Source organism: Botryllus schlosseri, chromosome 2 (genome assembly GCF_051294905.1).
Source record: "Botryllus schlosseri isolate E-star chromosome 2, Bs_hap1, whole genome shotgun sequence".
Classification (NCBI taxonomy): Eukaryota; Metazoa; Chordata; class Ascidiacea; order Stolidobranchia; family Styelidae; genus Botryllus; species Botryllus schlosseri.
In genome coordinates this window covers 28,900,836-28,920,894 of record NC_137237.1, presented here as the reverse complement: position 1 = coordinate 28,920,894, position 20,059 = coordinate 28,900,836, and the positions used below count along the sequence as shown (strand labels likewise).

The window sequence follows — 20,059 nt, the reverse complement described above, 5'->3', positions numbered from 1 at the left end:
CTGGAAAGCACTGGAAACTGACAAAAGCTCTCTAGCTACTGTCCAGTGAGTGTCCGCGTCAAAACTCCAGCTTCAGTATAGTCACTACTCACTATATGCTATATCTGAAACTGCTGAATTATAGTTGTTTATGACGTCACCGATAAAAGAACTGGATTGACAGTCCAGTGTTTTGATTCGCTCTTCGGCCAAAAAGAGCCGGTATCCTGACAAGTTCAACATGGCTATGCAACGGGCTCCTCGTCAGGCAAGGGTTCATCAAACCGAGATAATTGCGCAGAGACGGGCCCTTATTGAATCTGATACCGAAAAGCTCCTTGTGATACAGAGAGAAGGATCCTTCACATTTCGCGCCGTGGATTGCCTGTATAACCCGAGAGTGTTCTTCAAGACTGCCTTCGTCCCGTGTTTGGTGAACGGTGATAATGCGAAAGAACTCGGTACAACAATTACGTTAAAATGAATAGCTATTGGGGTAACCGATACATTTGTCAAATATAGGCCTAGGAACGAGAAAAAGACATGCGTGGCTGTGCCTTCTAGCACCTCTGGTTATAGGCGCGACTGCATCGGTTGGAAAGACGAAGGGAGAATACAGGAAGAGGAATGCCATTCCTGGCCTAACGTCTGACGACAACTGCCTTGGTTGTTGTTACCCTTGGTGCCTTATCTGCCAGATACGGAACGTGAGTTTCATCTTGTCTGTTAAAATATTGCAAACCACAACATTTTTGTCAATGGTGACTTGAAGGGCCATTTTTTACCATTATATTAAATCGACGCTATATATAAGGCTGGTGCTTTCATATACTACACAAAATTATTATTTCAATGAACCTATGAATTAGTACTGTATTCAGGTCGCTGACTTACCTAAAATATCCACCCAGCTGTTCAGCCATTTTTTTCTGCATGAATGGAAGGCTGTGGTTTAATGATATGCATTGCATAGCGTTGGCTATAACAGTTTATTACATCAGAGATGCTCAATCTATTCATGAACGATACCTTGCTCGGCTACACAATTCGACACAACTATGCAATTTCACAGGAGAATAATAATATGATAGAGCTCAATCAGCAGTTTCAGCACTTCCCACATGAAATTTTGGTGTGCGACTTGTGCGCGAGACCACTCCAGCCATAGCCTACATAACGACACAAAATCCAGATTAAGCCGACTGCTTTAGCTTTGGTGATCCCAAGAAGTGCAAGTCAAACCAGCTCCAAAGTGCAAAATGCGCAATTTCCAGCACTCTTTACCAAGTAGTTTGGTTTGACCAGGTGCTGTTGGAGTGATAAATTCCTGGAACTCTTTGTGTCATGACGCAGGATGGCTCGAGATGCTCTGTTCATGCACATTATAAAATCTGTGCTCAATAGACCGTCACTATACCTACCTACCTACCTACCAGTAGTTCTGCCAATTTCACAGAAAGACTCGATTTAGCTCCATTTCTCAAAAAAAACCTCCTCGAACCCGGAAACCCACACATTTCCTACGGATCACACTGCCGAAATCCTGTTACAATTTTGGTTGGTTCAATCACAACTACAAGGTTCGATTTTCACAGGAGCTGGACGTGCAGGCATCGGAGAAGGCTGAAGTACAGAAGCTGATAGAGGAACTTGTGGCTGGCGGACAAGCTATCGACCGGGAATGATTGGTCAGCACAACCCTGCCGGAATAGCATCTATTAATTCCATTCATTGTTATTTGACTGATATCATAAAATACACGTTGATACAAAGTGAAAAGCAGCGCCCCGGAAAAAAAGCGGCTAGAAAATTCACTCCCGTCGCAATTAAAAGGCACGGAACCGTAAGCAACCCGGTTTCATTCCGACGGCGTCAGACGACCTTCGTATTGCAGATATAGCGATGATAGAAGTAATTGGGTAAGGTCAGAACTTGATTATTAGATAAGAGTCTCTCGTGACGGTGTCACGTGAATCTGGAATATAGCGATCCTCTCATCCTGGCGGAATCTCAGTGGCCGAACGATCTGCCCCTGAAATATGGACGATTGAATCAATGCTACTGTCATTCAGGGTTATAGCCAAGTCACAAGGTCTCAAGTCTTATCTAGTCATATTTAATTCACCATCAGGTGGAATCCAAGTTATAGTGTTTACTGTCCAAAATCGAGTTTAATCTCGGTTCAACTCACATCTGTGAAACTCTTGGGTGATATCGTAGGCCACCGATTCATAATATACTGATTTTTTTCACTCAACCGTCAGGGATGGTGCGAAACCCACAAAGGTTCCGGTTCGCGTGAACACAAAAAACAGCTTATGAAACGGTATATTGAGTGACGCAGCAGTATCGTAGACCAATTGCCTTTCGATATTGCTATGTTCTGGCCAGCGTTGCCTACCAAGTTGGAATATTGCCCCCCTTGGAAAATTGACCAATTTTGAGTTGGTGACCCTTGTTCTACGTGAAGTCGAACCTATGAAGTCATATTGCTAATCCCAACCCCACATTTCAGTGAAGTACTATGGCCTACTAATGTGCACGATACTGTGCCAGACTGCTGAAGTACATGCTGGCTTTTAAAACATCAACAAATGTCTCAACTAGAACTACAAAATGATATAATAATATCATAAAATCAATATCTTCCGTTGCTTTGCCAAGAATGTTGACAAGGACTTGCAAGATAAAACGGTCTAGGTCAGACCGGAAAATATATTCGGTGACTGACTATTGCTGCTTTCATATTGAGCAGAGTGTAAAACTGGTTTCCATACTTGCTAGCGATATTACCTGCAGTAAGCGGCTCCTCGACAAAATACACTTATAGACCTTCCATTTTCTACTTCCACTTGTAGTTTTGAGATATCTCGGATTGCGCTAATTCTACTTGTAATTCAGTCAAAATCTATGGCAGAACTTGCAAATAATCCGGCATACTGTCCATGCAACAGGCAGAGAGCAGCCGGGCCGTGACATTTCGCACTCACGAAATCGTTTTTTTCTCCTTGGTCGCCTGCTCCGGCCGTGCCCGGTTCAGTACTTTGAGGAAGTCGGTGGTCTTGGCACGCATCCTCGTGTGAATGTAGGCCTTGCTGCACTTGATGTGATAATGCAAGTAGTTGCGGAAGGTGTGGATCAGATCAATGGTGTTGTCCCGGTTACTCGGGTTGGTATGACGCGGCGTCAGAACTGCAACAATACGAAATAAGAGGTTTTCAACTTCGACACAAATTGACGAAGACTGGGGCACAGCGATTCCAGTACTCGGACTCCAAGTCAAGTATCAATTGCAATGATTCGAGTCAAGGTGAATCGAAATTATATAGCCGTGATACCGAGAGAGTTATTTCATCAACAACATACGTCGTTTCGAAAATGCCGTCCCACTCTGGAAGCCTTGAAACATGGATTGATTAATACACACAAAACAAAACTTGTTGCACAAGACTATTCATCGAAACAACATTTCTGAAAGTAATGATCAACACGCAGCTTTGCAGCATCTTGAATGGTTATTCGGATCCGTTGCAATATTTAAATGCATATATTCGGGATCTATCAGAGCTCTGCTATTCCTATTCACAGTTAGGGAAGAACTAAAAAAAAATCATGTTATTCAATGATACCAGTGAGCAATCAGTGAGAATCAGGATTAAAAACCTGAATACAATTCTTAAATGGGATGTAGGCCTAATGCCCAATTTCAACACCAAGAAATTTGAACCAAAATCAGGATACGTCTATAGTTGAACGGCTTTAAAAGTAATAGAGTTGTAGCAGTAGACACAACTTTCGGTACCGGTTTATCACTTACACTATAGTTTAATGCAAAATATTTGCGCCGAAACCGTGCCTTATTCCACCATACCAACAACAAAAGTTAGGTCTAGCGTATATTCACCAAAGGTAATGTATCCAATGTTATCTCCAGTGGCAGCATCTTGCCCTCGTAATTCCAAAGGAGGTTCCTTGTGGCTGAACAGAACCTGCGGGGCGGACGTGCTCGCCCTCCTGCCTTCTTTGAATTCCTTTAGTGAAAAAGACAGTGTGATGATAGTGACTCGGGTCACAACTTACATCCATATTATTACAAAGGCTGCGAGCTGTGAAGGGCAAGCCTCGAAGCACTCATGTTATTGACATCAAATTAGTCTGTTTTTTGCATACATGGTTCTTGGGTCTACACCAGTGGTTCCCAACGTGGGCGACAGGGGGGCGAAAACGGACGAAGGGGGCGATGGCGCGTTGAAATGGCTATATTGGCGTCCATGACCGTAACTGCCACACCCAAGCCCCGAATTGAGATGGGGGGCCCGAGCTCGAAGGGGGCCCACATTTTTTCCTGAATTAACAATAATTATAGAGTATTATTTTGGAAATCTAGGCAACCTTTTCAAAATATTTTCGCGCTGCGCGCCATTTCGTGGTCACATATTTCTTGCTCATTGCATACCCTTCCTCAAAAAAATAATACGCATGAGGTATAGAAATGGGCATCTCGGCGTCAGCCATTATCACACCATGACGCACCAAGACATATGAAGTTTCAGGCCATGTAACATGCGACTCCGAGAAGTGTGCCAGAACGAGAAAACCTTTGCGGAAAAGGACTGCCTTTATGCTGACTGACTTCGATATATATACGATATACATATATATCTAATTGTCCGCAGGCGCCTAAATGGCTGGCGCCAAATGTTCCTGTCCTGTCCAATCAGAACCCCATGAAAAATGCCATCTCGCAGTAAAAAAATTAATTGCCAGTGCAAAAATACCAATTTGAAATCGTATGCGTCATTTAGTTTAGTTAGTACGTATTGGCGATTTGAATATCTTTTGACATAGCAGACAGGCCACGAAATGTCATTACGTAACGAAGTCATTATACCCACGGGTCCGCCTGAATATGTTCAATTATTATATACGGGCCCTACATTTTCCAAGACACCTCACTCAGCTTTACTGGTAAATCTGAATACATGAGCAGAGAGAGGATAAAAAATTAACAGCAATATATATGCAATTCCCGATCATATTGACTGATTCAATCATGAATGATAGAAATTTTTCGCACTTCGCGCGAATTAAACTAAAGAGTCCATCAATTTGTGCTGAGAAGTAGCAGTAAAGAGGTATCGGGGGAGTTGGGTCTGAGGGGTGCAGAAGTTTGCTTTATCGCCCTATGGAGGGGGTGAGGACCAACGTATTGGGGGGGCTGAAGAAGTGCTGTTACGGTCCTTTTGGAATCAAGTCGGAGAAATCACCTTTTTTGTTAGTCAACTCACCAAAATTTAGCTGGAAAGGTGTAATTTCGAGGTCGAGCCGAAAAGTTTACCTTTTTTCTTAGTCAACTCGCCGGTGATTTCAGTATGTATGCCCATTTTTGTGTTCCCAATATTTGGGGGGCGATGATCGGTGTGGAGTTTGAAAAGGGGGCGATGAGTCGAAAAAGGTTGGGAACCACTGGTCTACACAATAATGCTTTCCTCCACTCCTTCGACCATAACAGCATTACAAAATATCACTAGCTCTGACAAGCCATGAGAAATGGTAATCTACTTTAATGTAGGCAAAATACAGATTAGCAAGTCGGTGTATCGACATCTCCAAGTAGCAGAAAATGGAACATCTGAAGAGTAACCTATTCATAAAACTCAATATAAAGCAGGTTCACATCCAAAATAAGGAAAGTTCTTTGTGAAAAGCTTTTGAGTATGCAACAAGACAAGGAGTATGAAACTGCATATCAACTTGGACCAGGAGGTATCATGATAATTGAGAGATCCGTACGTCTTGAAGACACTGAAGTGATCCACCCAAAAATGGACATACAGACACAAAATCCATGGAAACTTGTTGATGTTACCTGCATGAAGACTTTGCCAATAATGACGTCCGAGTCATCTTTGAAGACAGTGCTGAATATGACTGTCACGCGGTCCTTCTTTGCCTCAACATACCTTCAAAAACAGAGAGAATTCACACACGAAAAACGGTCTGTTGATCCCTAATCGGTTGAGATGGCTACAAACTCAACAAACTCAAAGAGACATTCTAAACACTACACCAATTGGAAAAACAAAAAAAATGAAAACACAGATCGTATCACTTATTGAAGCACGGTACATTAGGGGTCTTCAAAAATGACTTTTTTCCTCAAATCGTACCGTTGGCTACTTGATAAAATTATTAGGTTACCTAATTTAAGCATTCACACCAAATTTGGTTCAATTCCAACCAGTAGCCGCACCAGTAGCCGCATTGCTACAGGAGAAGGAAGTTTCTAATTATTATATAAAAATAAATACGGTAACAAAAAGTTTGAAAATTTTCTGTTCATTCGGCATGAAAGTGTTAGGTTGTCTATAGAAACGATGCTCACCAAATTTGGTTCAATTCCAACCAGTGGAAGCGGAGTTATTGCCGTCGAAAAATTTGGATTATGAATAAAATAGTATTGACGGTGACCAATTCTTTAGTTATTTATTATAGTGGTGCCCACCGTAAATACTATTTTATTAAAATCCAAATTTTTCGATGGCAATAACTTCGCTTGCACTGGTTGGAATTGAACCAAATTAGGTGAACATCGTTTCTATAGACAACCTAACACTTTCATGGGGCGAACAGAAATTTTCAGATTTTTTGTTATTTATTTTTATATAACAAATAGAAACTTTCTTCTCCTGTAGCAATGCGGCTACTGGTTAGAATTGAACCAAATTTGGTGTGTAGGCATAAATTAGGCAACCAAACAATTTTATCAAGTAGCCAGTACGATTTGAGACAAAAAGTCATTTTTGAAGACCCCTACTGTACATTTCTCAAACCGTGTTATCCCATGAATTTTCAATATGCCGTAGTGAACCAATAACAAGATTACTCGAAGGACACTCAAATAGATCAATGGAACTTGCACTGGTTGGGCCTACTCAAGCAGTTTTTACAGGCAACAGTGCTGCATATCAGATGAGGAATGGAGGGTTCAGAATTAATGCTAATTTTCCAAGTTGCATGCGGGTTTTCATCCAATACGAGCAATCACAGGATTTGATAGGAATGATCGGAAATGATTGTACGATTTCGACTCCAATGTGAAATTTAACCCAGCACAGGACATGGAAATATTATATTCACTATCACTACTGTATTTTAGTGCAAACACTGATCTAGTGTGAAACTACTGAAACTACTGATCACGCTTTGGCACTGTCTCATCTTACCTTCACCTGGGAGGTAAGTTGAGACATTTGAGCAAGGATTTTCGAGGGCCAGGAAATCCATAAGTATATTGTTCAATATAACTCAAGACATAGTCAAAAATAGTACAGATCATAGACTTTCCATTGATACCAAAATTAATCCTCAGATGGCATTACTCTTTGAGTGGCATTGAAATATCAGAAAAGGGTCTCATCCTGGCATCCTCTCCCCTACATCTTGCAATTTCAAAAGAAGCTATCTCCGGCCAAAGTGTGAGACACACCAACCCAATTCTACTTTAGGAAACTATTTGGGTGCTTTTCAGATATTTGATTTTAAACATTCAGAAGAAGTTTTGACATTTCTTTGATCATGTCTCGTATTGCATGCACTTGTGACTAAGTAAAAATTTGAGACTCGAGTAGTATGTAAACAGGTTTAGATTAAGTGAGCAATGAAACTTACATTGTTTCATCGTCTCTGTAATTGATCACAGCACGTTTGATGCTCTCTCCGCTTTCCTGGGCTTCGAAATACTTCTCAAAAACAGATGCGAAGCAATTCCTCTTCAGTCTGGCGGCCTGGAACACGATTTGGAGAGTTACCGGATGAAAGAATAAATCCGGCATGTGGTCAGTATCGTACATCGGATGATAACTTTGAGTAATCCTTCGGAATGCTCGTCAAATCGTAGATCAGCGTCACACTGTAGCCGGACTCAGTAGGAGCTAGATGCTGTCCGTAGATTTTTTCTAGGAGCTGCAAGATAAGATGAGAAACTTATGAACCTGTCAATAGTATCGCAAGATAGCCGAAGCTTTTATCACTTGGCATTCCGTAGCCTACATTCAAAATAAAATACAGGTTAACGAATCAGTGTACTAGCTATGAATATTTCACATGCAGTAGTATTCACTGAAGTTAAGTGAAACATAACTGAACCTCAGCATAAATGTCAAGTCTGTTTAGCTCAATATTTGTGAATGCTTGCCAGTATTACTACATTAGGCTACTACATGTATTACCCGGGCTATTTGATATCCATGTTAAATTTGACAAATGATCATATTGTGCATTATCATGAGTTGCATACCATCAATTCTTGATTTAATATGACAGTATCCATAATGGATGGCAATAGCCATACGCGACCTACTGGTTAGCGACAATAATGGATGGCAATTGACATACGCAACCTACTGGTTAGCGACAATTCTACAGCCTGATTGGAATCGCTGGCCTTTTTGCCGGATATATCAGGTGAGCAGCGATGATTTTCCAAGTTGAAGTAATTTAATAAAAAATAATTAGAAAATAAAATATAGTGTGAGCACAGGACACCGATTCCAAACAGGTTCTACAGTGATTCCAATTGGCAATTGCAGCCATGAATTTAAGACCAACCGAGTCATTGTGCAAACAACTGACAGCCTGCATGGTTTCATATAGACAGAATAGACTCTGGGTGGAATCTCGGTACATTTTGCACAATTTATCAGGCGAGCAGTAACGATTGTCCAGGTGAAGTAAAGCGCTCACGTAGAATTGCGTGAGCAGCGGACACTGATTACATAAAGGGGTGGAATTTGTGGCAGCGTCAGCCGTCACTTGCAATCTACCGTTTAGCGACTAATTATTCTATGCAGAAATTTCTTGCCAAGAAACCCATCTCCCTGTCTGTCACCCAGACTAGAGACAGTGGTTCTTTTCGGCAATAAGTTGCGCGTGACAGTTTCAAGGGTTTCTTGTATAGAATAATCAAGTAGGTAAACAGAAAGTTGCTCATGACGTTTTCACCAATTCCACTCTGGTTTGTCACACCCAAGTCATATAGCCGTAAAACAACCAAAGATTAGTCTGGCCCCAGACTCATGGATACCGGTAGTCCTATATGGAATCTCTGTCCATTTTTTGAAATAAATTAGGCGTGATGAGAGCTTTTCTATAAAGAATAATTAAGGAATTAAACAGAAAATCCTGCGTGACGTTGCCACCAATTCCAACCAGGCCGGTAGTTAAAAAAATGAATCAAAACTCATGGTTCGCCCCAGCACAAAGTTGTATGTTTTTCTTACAAACTTATTTGGGGGATTAGAATAATAATAAGGCAGACATTATTTTGACTATGAGTGGATGAGTGGGTAGACTTCTAAAATTCTCATGGTCATAATTATGTCAAGATAGCAATCATGCAGCAATAATAAATCGATACTGTGATGAAGAATTTCGGGAGGTCTTTCCATTCTATACGCAAAATTACTAACGACATCATGCATGCATACTGCATCGTACTTACTCCAGTGGAGCCATGCGTTTCCAGGTCTTTGTAAAACTTCAGAGAAATACTGACCGAGACTTTGGTTTTATCGCCATTTGGGTTGGAAATGTGATACAAGACGCCGTCGAAATCCGCAATTGTAGAGTCTATGGATTCTGGCTTTGCGCTGAAAATGAGAGAAGCATATAACCACTTGCAACACTACTGATTCTTGACGCACATCGCTCTTACCCTTGTACTGCACAGTCGAATTTGTAATTTAGCGTATCTAAGATTATGCGGTTCTGTGTTTCCAACAGAATCATGATGATTGTTATTGGTTATATACTGTATAAAATATGCGTTCGTTAGTCAAACTGTCCAATCTTCGCACACAAATAGCAGGTAAACCGAATAGAAAATCTTACACCCTAAATGGGGAAAAGGCGGAGACGAAACGCAGAACCGGAATAGCTGACTACCGCCCTATAGCGATGGTTGCTGCTACGAGACTATACCGTGTGCTGATTTATACAGGAAAATAGCTATTACTGCAGGGGATTGAAATTTCATGGAAAAACTAGGCGAAATAAATGGCTATAAAAGTATTTTGAAAAAATACAAAACCAATATTTGGCCATCTGGAAAGACATCTGGTATTTCGAAGACTGCATGAAATTTAGTGACGTGGTATGTGTGGCGTATCATTATGTGTGATATTCATATTTTAATAATCATATTAGAATATTTATCCACCCACAGAAGTAATAAAGTTTGTAAAATTGGCTTAACCACCTTTTGATGAATAGTGTTCGAAATAGCTCTAACGACAAAAAATATTGTCCCCTGTTTGAAACAAGCGCGGCAGACCGAAACCGATCAGAGTCAGCCGACCTGTGATAATGTGTGAGTTTTCGTATTTCTCGATAATATTCTTGGATTGCTGCGGAAGGGAGCGAGCCGAGCGAAGGAATACAACCATGATGTGACAAGCGAATAGTTAACAAAGTCGTGTAATATTTTGTGAAATTTTGCAGTACCGTACGACAGTGGACAGGTCCGATATGCCGTTAACGCAGGGTAACGACGGTAACGTTATAACGTAGGGGTATAGGCCATTTGTTAGTTAGGGCCTAACTAACTAAGTTCAGCTCAGCGACGTAATGAACTTGAAGCATGCAGTATACAGTATACACCAAGTGCGATCTCTCAATCTAACATCCGGCTCGGTTTATACCAGTAACGTACATACCAATTCTGATCCGCATTTGGATTTTACAGAGGAGTGAGAGGACTCCTCTGAGATGAGCCATGTTGAGCTGATTGCTGTTTTCCTCTATGAAATCTCGTTTCATGTTTTGAAATAAATCCAGCGTGATGAGAGCTTTTCTGCATAGAATGATTGAGTAATGAAACAGAAAGTTCTGCGTGACATTGCCACCAATATTCCACTCTGCCTATTATTTGAACCTAAAAAAATAATGCTGAACAGTCTCGGATTTATAATAATTTCATTACAATCTATTACACGTTTTGTTTCCTGTTTTCTTTTGCCCTTTTCATTTTACTCCAATTGAAAAGTCGATATATATATAGGCCTATACGTTTTCACGTGTTTTGGAACTACGCTCTGCGCTCAAATTGAAGTCTAATCTGTTGAAATGATTTTGGCGGCGGCTATAGGCCCGCTATCCTATAGGTATAGCCATTTCTTCAGAAATCCACTATATTCCGACTGCAGCTAAAAGATTTTCGTGCAAATAGTACCATTTCACTTTCGATATACATCTCTTTGTATAGAGATCACACGTCATCGCTCCTTGAACCCTTTCTAAAGTCCTGGCACGCACTAAGCCTATGAAATACTGCAATCAAATGATTTTTCTTCAATTTCCAGGTTATTTTTACCATATCTGAGTTTGATAGTTGAATCACTCGAGCAAAAATAATTTTGACAAGTCCTATTAAAGGTATCATGGCCGGCGACTTCTCGAATCGCCCCATTTCCATCCCTGTGAAGGCCGTCGTCCGAGGACGGCCTCTTATTCAAAAAGAAATCAACGAAGGATGCCAAACGTGCCTGGAATTCATACCAAACGCAAACCAAATTGTGTTACGCGAAAGCAGACCCTTCACTTTCGACCACGTGTTCGGCGGCGACGTTGGACAAGAAGAAGTCTACAACACAGCCGTCAAGAAGTTGACGAAAGATATCTTCAAAGGGTATCACGCCGCTGTTATTGCATACGGACAGACAGGTAGCGGAAAGACTTATTCGATGGGCTCCGCACATTCGTCTAGCGAATGCGAGGGCGAAATGACTGGCGTCATACCCCGTGTCATTTCTGATATCTTCAAATTCATAAGCGAAAATAAAGACCGTGAATATACCGTTAAGGTATCGTATCTCGAACTATACAAAAAAGATTTGCATGATCTGCTCAATCCCAGTTCAGACCCGACGCAATTGACTATTCGCGATGCCCCAGATGGGGGTACCGTGGTGAGCGGCCTGTCGGAGGTCACAGTCGGTGATTTGCAATCAACGTTGCGTTTAATGGAACAGGGCAATTCTAACCGCACGACGGCTGCTACCGCGATGAATTTGGTATCGTCCCGATCACACGCAATTTTCACGATCATACTGGAATCGGTCGCAGCGCACGACGCTAACGATAAAATTGCCTCAAAATTTCATTTAGTCGATTTAGCAGGGTCAGAACGCGCCAAACGCACAAAGGCAGAAGGCGAGCGCCTTCAAGAAGGTATCAAAATCAACGAAGGACTGCTGGCCTTGGGTAATGTAATCAGCGCTTTGGCAGATGAAAACACTCGCACGGGCCATATCAGGTACCGCGATTCCAAACTTACACGCATATTACAAGGCTCTCTTGGAGGCAACAGCCATACATTGATGATTGCATGCGTGTCTCCCGCTGATTCCAATTACGAAGAGACTTTAAACACTCTACGTTACGCGGATAGGGTGCGTAAGATTAAAAACGCGCCTGTCGTAAACCGCGATCCTCAAGCAATGCTAATTGCGTCCCTGCGTAAAGAAATTACAGAGTTGAATTTGCGATTGCTCGAAAGGGGGGATTCAGCCGTGCCGACCACTTCGCGACGACATTCTTCGGAAAGCTACGACCGTATTTCGGAGGAATTGGAAAAGGTCAAATCTGAAAATGTGACTTTAAGCGAGCATCTGCAAGAGGCGCTACAGTACCAAGCCGACATGTGCGAAAAGGTGATCGTCACTGAGATCAGCCGTGATCAGTACAAAGAAAAGCTGATCGATTTGACGGACGCTGCGAAAAGCGTGGCAGAAAAATTTCAACACGCAGGCTCGTTTAAGGAGAATCTCGCTAACGAATTGGACAGGAACCTTTTCTCTGAACTTGTGCGTTTTTGCGAAAATGCGACCGGAATTGAAATTGACGACCCAAACCAGACTTCAGAAGCGATTCTAGATAAGCACGTCGACGCAACAGAAATCGGGCATAGCGCTGATGTCACAGAAGGTAACCTGAAGCTTTCCGATAAAACCATCGAGTCGAACCATGCCATGAAAAACGCAGACTTGGGCAAACAGTTACAGAGTCTAACGAAAACTCTCGCTTTGAAAGAGGAGATTGCTAAAAAACTGGCTTCGAGCGACACGCAGATGGTCGCGATCAAGGAGGAATACGAAAAGAAAATGCAGCAGCTCGACAAGGACATACAGAATCTGGCGCAGGAAAAAGCGAATTTGGAAGAAGCCTTGCAGAACGCGAGGAAAACTAACGAGAGCAAGAAGCTCAGCGAGAAACGGCGTCAGCGAGTGAAAGAGCTGGAGGCGCAGATTCAAGAGTTGCGCAAGGAGAAGTTGGAGAAGGAAAAACTGCTGAGGATCAAGGCAGAAAAGGACAGGTCGATCGACCGGTTGAACACCGAAATCAGGGACATGAAACGCAGCAGGGTGAGTCTGATGAAGCAGATACGTGCTGAGAGCGAGAAGTTCAACAATCTCAAACGGGAAAAAGCAAAAGAGCTTAAACAACTGCAGGAGAAAAACAGGAAGCGCAACGTTGAGTATGTGCGTCTCGAACGCACTTATGACAAACAAAAGACAATACTTCGCAGGAAAACGGAAGAGGCCGCGGCCGCCAACAAGCGTCTGCGCGAGACTTTGAACAGACAGACGGCAGCGGCCAGCAAACGCCGTCTGAACGAACGTCGTCATAACGAAAGGGGCGGTCAGAAAATCAGCAACTGGCTCGAGGAAGAAATCGAGCTGGCTACCAGCATCTGGGAGGCTGAGCACCATCTCGCCATGCTCATCGATGACAGGAAGCTGTTGACGCAGGAGTTACAACGCAGCACGGATTCGCCCGGAAAACGCAGACGCACTTTCGACTGTGACGATAAGAGAACTGTGAATGAAAAACGCACCGAACTGCACCAGGAGATCAAGCTGAAAAATGCGCAGATTCAAGCGATACAGGCCAAGCTGACTGAGGCCAAAGAACGACACGGCAGCAGCTTACGGTGGTCGACCATATCTACTTTCGCTGATGCAAAGTGCGCGTTGAAAAACACACTGCAGCGGGTGGTAGATGAAAAAGCAAAGTTGTTGAAAATGACAGAAAAATTAAGCGAGATCGAAAGAGAAAAGGCGGAAAGCGACAAGGCGTTGCGCGGCGCTCGGAAACAAGTGCAGGAGATGGCCGGCAAGTTTGACGAGGAGAAAACGTGCATGCAGAAAAGCCACCAGGACGAGATATCATACTACGTGAACAAGTTTGGTTCGCAAAGCGTGGACGCAGAGGATGAGACGGTGGCCGCGTTACGCGGCAGGATCGCAGAGCAGCAGGAATTGGTGCGCACTTTGCAAGAGGAGAACAAGATACTGCATAGGAGGCTGTTGCGGAAGGAGATCGCGACGCCATTGAAGAAGCCGATGTTTTTCAACCCGGTTGAAAATGCGGGGTCGTTTTGCTTGGAGAGCGGCGCTGAAATGGACGATGTGAGTAGATATGTGTGCGTTTGCTCGTCAATATGACTGCAGACTTGTACAAACTGCTGGATTGTACAAACTACTTAACTCCAAATGCGAAAGTAGAACTGGAACTAACGACCTTTAAAGATCCTTTTCTAAGCAGATTCTATTCCGAACCAGCTCATTAGATTTGATTTTATTAGATTGGTTTTGGCGGTTTGAACCGTCAAAACCTACATTCTGGCTATGCCAATGTTATCGATGTGGTCACTGAGCGACCAATGGCTGCAATAACATCTCACATGACGATTCACGCCAAACGATGCGTGTTTTCTGGTTGCTCAGCAGCTAGGCAGATTTTTTTTAATGCGCAACTAGGACTAGTACTCGCTAGTCGCTTTTCATAATCGCCAACTAGAACTACCGGTGGTGCCGGTTAGTCATATCTCAGCACCGAAAAACATATGGCTCGACGCTGTGAACATTCGTGGAATAATGTTTAGTGTCAGGTAGCGATTGACCTTTGCAACATGATCATAAAGCGCTATCTAATGGCTGCATAAATACACACATTTCCCCTACCCTTAATGCCGCAGTTATTAGGCGCTGGCCACTGGCATATTATATAATTCTATCCGTTGTATAGGAATACGTCTTGGATGAAGACGAGGAAGAGGACGATTGTGACCCCACACCCCGGAAAAGGCCCAAGAGAACTAGCGGTAGCGGTTGCTCCTGTAGGAGCTTGAATAATACTTGTAAATGTAAGTGACTCACACTCCGGATCTCCTACTAGGGAATGACTTCTTTGCGACTTTGACTTGCGGTCTCATGCTGCCACGTGCCGTGACTGCGGCCTGCCACTTGACATCAGTGTTGGGGTGACTCGGCACTCGGCGTATCAAAAAATCGAGAGAGACTCTCATACAGTTTTAGTCAATTTTTAATTCATCAAATATTCTACTTTGTAAAGTCACGTGATCAATATTTATCTTTCATTTACTGGATTCCGTTCATCTTTTCAATACATGTCAGTTCCACCATGACAGACAAAACGGTTTCGCCATGCCCTTAACTACATAATGGCCTGTCCGGCACTCATGTGTATAAGACCAAAGTCATTCCTTTCTTGGCAATTTCAATCAGATTTGTTGACAAACTTCCAAATGCTCAAAATTTATTTTCTCTTTCACAAATGCCAATGGTGTATTTATACTTGTATGTGAATTCTGATTGTTTTATGACGGTTCGAGCTGTCAATTGTAACTATTCAGACGCATATTGCGGTTGCGTGAAGAGAAATCGAAAGTGTGGCCCTCGCTGCGGATGTGCTGCTGACTTTTGTACTAACCGTGAAAACTTTAAAGACGACAAGGGCGAAGAGAGTTCCGCCATGAACGTCGACGTCGATTGTGAGTAATATACACAAGTTCAAGTTTCAATCCGAATTCTGAATTCATTTGATTCGCAGAAATCCATGTGAGAACGAACCATATCTGATAATTGACTTGCTAAATTCGCAGTCAATGCGCCTAAATCCCACCGCATTCATTTTATATCCTTATCTTTCCCAAATCTATATCTGATGTTGGCTCAGATTCATCGAGTGAATTTACATTTAAACTCCTGCAATTCTATGTCCTCATTGGACCAAAATGTGTTTGTATTTATTCTGTATCACGGCCATCGAGCTAAGTCAAAATTATTCAAAGGTTGAATGTAAATTCCATGTCCAATTCAGTTAGCCTAGAATTTTGAATCCAAATCTGACCAAATTCGTCAAAGTTATTTCCTGTCAGAATCTATGCCCATCTCAAAGTTGCATCACTGATAATGTGGTATCACAGTTTCGAAAGAAGTGGTCCCAAGCTGTAGGCACTAAAAACAGCTTAAATACGGTGTGTGGCCACGAAAGAATGTCGTGCTCCCTATATTCACAGATGACGATGTAGTTGAAGTAATCCTCTAAGTAGAAGTTGCTGCTACCTGGGCAGGTAAAATCTGTGTTATGAATTACTCTGGTACAGGGGTTCTCAACCTTTTTGTCTTCGCGGACCGCTTTTGGACAGTCATGGACCCCCCGAAGTTTTAGCTCAATTATCGTGCAATCGTCATCTGTGTTGTGCAAATGATAACTGTAGGCTAGTGATAAACAGCGACAAAATGACTTTTCTTGAAAATAACATGATAATATTTTAGTAGAAATTGAGTTGACTTTTATTATTTCAAAGCGAATTCTGCAACTGAATTTCTTGAAATATGTTTTCGTGTCTTGAAATTCCGCGCCTTCGATTTGATATGAACGAATGCCGAAAATCCATTTCCACAAAGATAGTTGGTGGCGAATGTAAATATAACGCTTCCGAAGACACATTTGGGTATGATCGCAACAGTATGGCACCAAAATTGACAAACAAATTTTTTCATGAACATACAACGTCAAGCCTGGTCATTCCTAGCTAGCAGCTCTTCTAAGTTATTGTGGAAAAATGTTTATGTATATCACAGGAGAAAATGGATATTTGTAAACATTTCGAAGTCACCGTGATTGACCTTGCTAGTCCAACATTTCATTTTTTCCATGATCCCCAGCAAAACATCTCTAAACAGCAAAATGTTTGTATATCAGTAGGCTATTGGCAATTGAGCAATTTAAATGAGTCTGTAAAGTAGGGTATTTCATCTCAGCTGGCCATTCTGTTGATGTGAGTTCCGGAGTTTTACTAGTAATGAAGCGAAATTGCCTCATGATCTTCCTAATTGAAAAAAAATACAAATTAGGTTATCAACTATTTTGTACATTTAGAGGCTTCGCGGACCCCCTGAAAATGCTTCGCGGATCCCCGGTTGAGAACCGCTGCTCTAGTAGCTTCACAAATCAGTTTTGATGGAGTACCAAACTACCACTTGTCTGCACCGCATGCCTGTACCATTAATTAAAATCACCATAGATTGCTTGTAATGAAGTACCTCTACTTTTTTGGAGTAGATTTGCCTACTTACGCGCACTACTTGCTCAGATGGATATTCTTTTATAGTAATTCTACTTGAACAGTGTTTGAGGCAAAACTACTCACAGAATTGCGTGAAGTAACTCCTGTATCCTGTAAGCAAATTTTATGCGTCACAGAATGAATCCAAGTTTGCCAACCTGAGAAAGATGGACATGAAACTACTTGCTCTGTTCGGGCCTACATACATTTGCGACCATGAACATTAACGAGACAAGGCTGTGTTCCAATATAACTGATGTTCGTGGGCAGTATTTAATAAGGGTTGCTACATACGACATGCAGCCAGAATTCAAATAACTTGTTGACAACTTTGACCGACCACAGATGTCTGATTGACTTTACCAGCTATTGTTAATGAATTCATTAAAAACTGTTTTTGTATTCTATGCTTTAAACTTAAGTTTACATTAAATACAATTTATTGCTTGTATAGGGTGAGAAATAGCCTACGCGAGTAATGTAGGCCTATATATTCTGTAATCCGGCCCGCCAAGTACTTCATTTTTCCATATCCGTCCCGCCGACCGGAGAAGTTGCCCGTCTCTGCTGTAAGCTGAATACATTATCGAAGATTGCATAGCTTGAACAGCTTTTTGTGTTTGTTTTGGAAAAAACACTTTGCAATTTCGATAACAGCAACGTTGGATTACCTGGTAAAACTATGCCACCTCTCGGCCATATCTACTTACTACTTTTTGTAACTTGAGTAGTACTTGGACCTTTTATTTTCCTATAGGTAAAGTAGTTTGCATGTCTTCGAAATTTCTACTTCTCATTGAATAGAAGTTTACGGTGTTACTTCTGTCTGTCAAGCATACATGTGTGTCTTCATGCACATTGCACAGTCTCGCATGTCGTTTTGCCAAAGTGTTCAAATGTAGTTCAATCGCATTTTGACTTTATTTCTTCGTCAGTAACTGCGATCACGATCACGGGATATTGTGTTTCAAACCGATTTCATTTCCGTGTTTTCAGACGAAGCGAACACTACGTTCGACGTTAAAACAGTCGTGAATCTCTGTGACGAGTCGAAGTTGTCAACAAAGCCAGATTACTTCAGCCCAACAAACAAAGAAAACCATCGCGACATCATCCCCCGTACACTGCTGGAGAAATCAGAACGAACCACGGCGGGAAATGGGGAATATAAGCCGTTTTATTTCAGCTCACCGCTGCACGACGCAAATTAACGCGGCATGCTGACTTGTCGCTTCAACTTTTTTTTTTTTTTTTGTCGTCGTGGTTGAGAGTACGATTCCGGATGCTCTGTCGTGATCTACTAAATTTTTCTTCATCTTGTTATTTATACAAAATCTCAATTGTCCTCTTCTGAAATCATATAGATTCGCGTTTGTTGTTTATTAATGTGTTCGTGCATAGTGTTTTGCCGTTTGTATTTGTCGCATCGTCACAATGAAAGTCGGCTTGATTGCTTCCATAGCCTCCAATCGCATTCTGTTCGCGTATCCGTACAACGAGATTGAACTCGACTATGATTTGAAAGTAGAAGGGTAGTCATTGCCTCAACATATGTAACATTGTGAAACTCGTGTGTGAAGATGTGATATTTTTCTGCCAAAGAATTCTCTGCGTTGCAACTAGGCCTTACTGTTTTGTACCATGGATCTTGAGGCTCTCCAGTCTTCATTGATACTTCTTAACCTTGCACAATTGTGGGCGTGGCTTGAAATTTAATTAAATACGTCTGCACAATATTGAAGCCTTGCTGGTATGCGGGGGACTGGTCTGTGTGAGAGTTTAGGTAAAATCATTGTTCAAATGCCAGTGCAGCAAGGATCAGAAAATCTTGCTCTCTATACGCATTGCCAGTTATGCTATTTTAAATACAGATAATATTCAATTCTAATCTGAAAGTCAGGGATAGGTGAGAAGTAAGACAAATTTTGTGCGTTACAGAATGAATCAAGTTTTCCAACATGAGAAAGATGGTCATGAAACTATCTGTTCTGGTCTACATACATTTGCGAGCAATGTTCCCTCTAGTTTTTGACGAGTCCGCGCGCACTCACCAACTCACTGCGCGGTCCCTTGGACAACACTGCGTAACGATAAAATGAGGTCATCATTTCGGTTTTTTTTTTGCGCGGCCTAGATTTTCTGTGCGCAGAGAGACCGTGTCAGCACTGCGCAGCTTGGGGGGAACATTGTTTGCGATCAAACATTTTTGACCATGATCATCAATAAGACAAGGCTACGTTCCAATATAACTGATGCTCGCGTGCAGTATTTACTAATGGTTTCTGCATCTGGCATTCAGCAAAGTTCAAGAAACTGTATGACAACTTTGATCGACCAAAGACGTCTGATTGACTTCAACAACTATTGGAGCACATTTAGGTTAGAAAAATTCAATAAATACTGTTTATGGCCCCTATGCTTCAACACGATTTATTCATTGTATAGGTCAGGGGCGGGCAACATACGGCCCGCGGACAGTTTTCCGTCTTACATGATAATGGCCCGCGGCCCCAGTCTTCTGACATTCCCCACTACTTGCTTACTACATCAAATTTTAGTGACTGTGTGTTACTATGCACATGTATGCGCAGCGAGCGAAGGTGGAGCTTACGCGTAAGTTCGTCGAAGCGGGAAGACTTGCATTAT

General features: G+C 42.1%; 3 protein-coding genes across 6 annotated transcripts in view; 2 read left to right on the top strand and 1 right to left on the bottom strand.

The window, feature by feature from the left end:
* The window catches only part of LOC145457518 (chromosome-associated kinesin KIF4A-like), a 252,540-nt gene extending 233,391 nt beyond the window's left edge, over nucleotides 1-19,149 (top strand). Inside the window, exons 2-5 of one of the 2 annotated variants that reach the window (XM_080335750.1) lie at nucleotides 11,340-14,447; nucleotides 15,067-15,184; nucleotides 15,695-15,832; nucleotides 18,416-19,149. In XM_080335750.1, coding sequence (XP_080191876.1) covers nucleotides 11,418-14,447; nucleotides 15,067-15,184; nucleotides 15,695-15,832; nucleotides 18,416-18,624 — 3,495 coding nt within the window. In that variant the 5' untranslated portion in view covers nucleotides 11,340-11,417 and the 3' untranslated portion in view covers nucleotides 18,625-19,149. Of the gene's footprint in view, nucleotides 1-11,339; nucleotides 14,448-15,066; nucleotides 15,185-15,694; nucleotides 15,833-18,409 lie in introns of both variants that reach the window. The other variant, XM_080335742.1, reaches the window with a different exon arrangement.
* Nucleotides 169-1,758, top strand: LOC145457754 (uncharacterized). Its single transcript, XM_080336032.1, has 3 exons — nucleotides 169-440; nucleotides 502-686; nucleotides 1,575-1,758. Exons 1-3 carry the CDS (start codon nucleotides 221-223, stop codon nucleotides 1,662-1,664), a joined length of 495 nt encoding a protein of 164 aa, XP_080192158.1. The 5' UTR covers nucleotides 169-220; the 3' UTR covers nucleotides 1,665-1,758.
* The window catches only part of LOC145457677 (actin-related protein 2/3 complex subunit 2-like), a 281,489-nt gene continuing 263,127 nt past the window's right edge, over nucleotides 1,698-20,059 (bottom strand). For 2 of the 3 annotated variants that reach the window (XM_080335955.1, XM_080335945.1), the window contains exons 2-9: nucleotides 9,695-9,792; nucleotides 9,482-9,629; nucleotides 7,831-7,944; nucleotides 7,651-7,766; nucleotides 5,849-5,942; nucleotides 3,884-4,010; nucleotides 2,970-3,171; nucleotides 1,698-2,011 (exon numbers count right to left, since the gene is read on the bottom strand). In XM_080335955.1, the coding sequence (XP_080192081.1) occupies nucleotides 1,990-2,011; nucleotides 2,970-3,171; nucleotides 3,884-4,010; nucleotides 5,849-5,942; nucleotides 7,651-7,766; nucleotides 7,831-7,944; nucleotides 9,482-9,629; nucleotides 9,695-9,768 (897 nt within the window). In that variant the 5' untranslated portion in view covers nucleotides 9,769-9,792 and the 3' untranslated portion in view covers nucleotides 1,698-1,989. Of the gene's footprint in view, nucleotides 2,012-2,969; nucleotides 3,172-3,883; nucleotides 4,011-5,848; nucleotides 5,943-7,650; nucleotides 7,767-7,830; nucleotides 7,945-9,481; nucleotides 9,630-9,694; nucleotides 9,875-20,059 lie in introns of those variants that run through there. The other variant, XM_080335936.1, reaches the window with a different exon arrangement.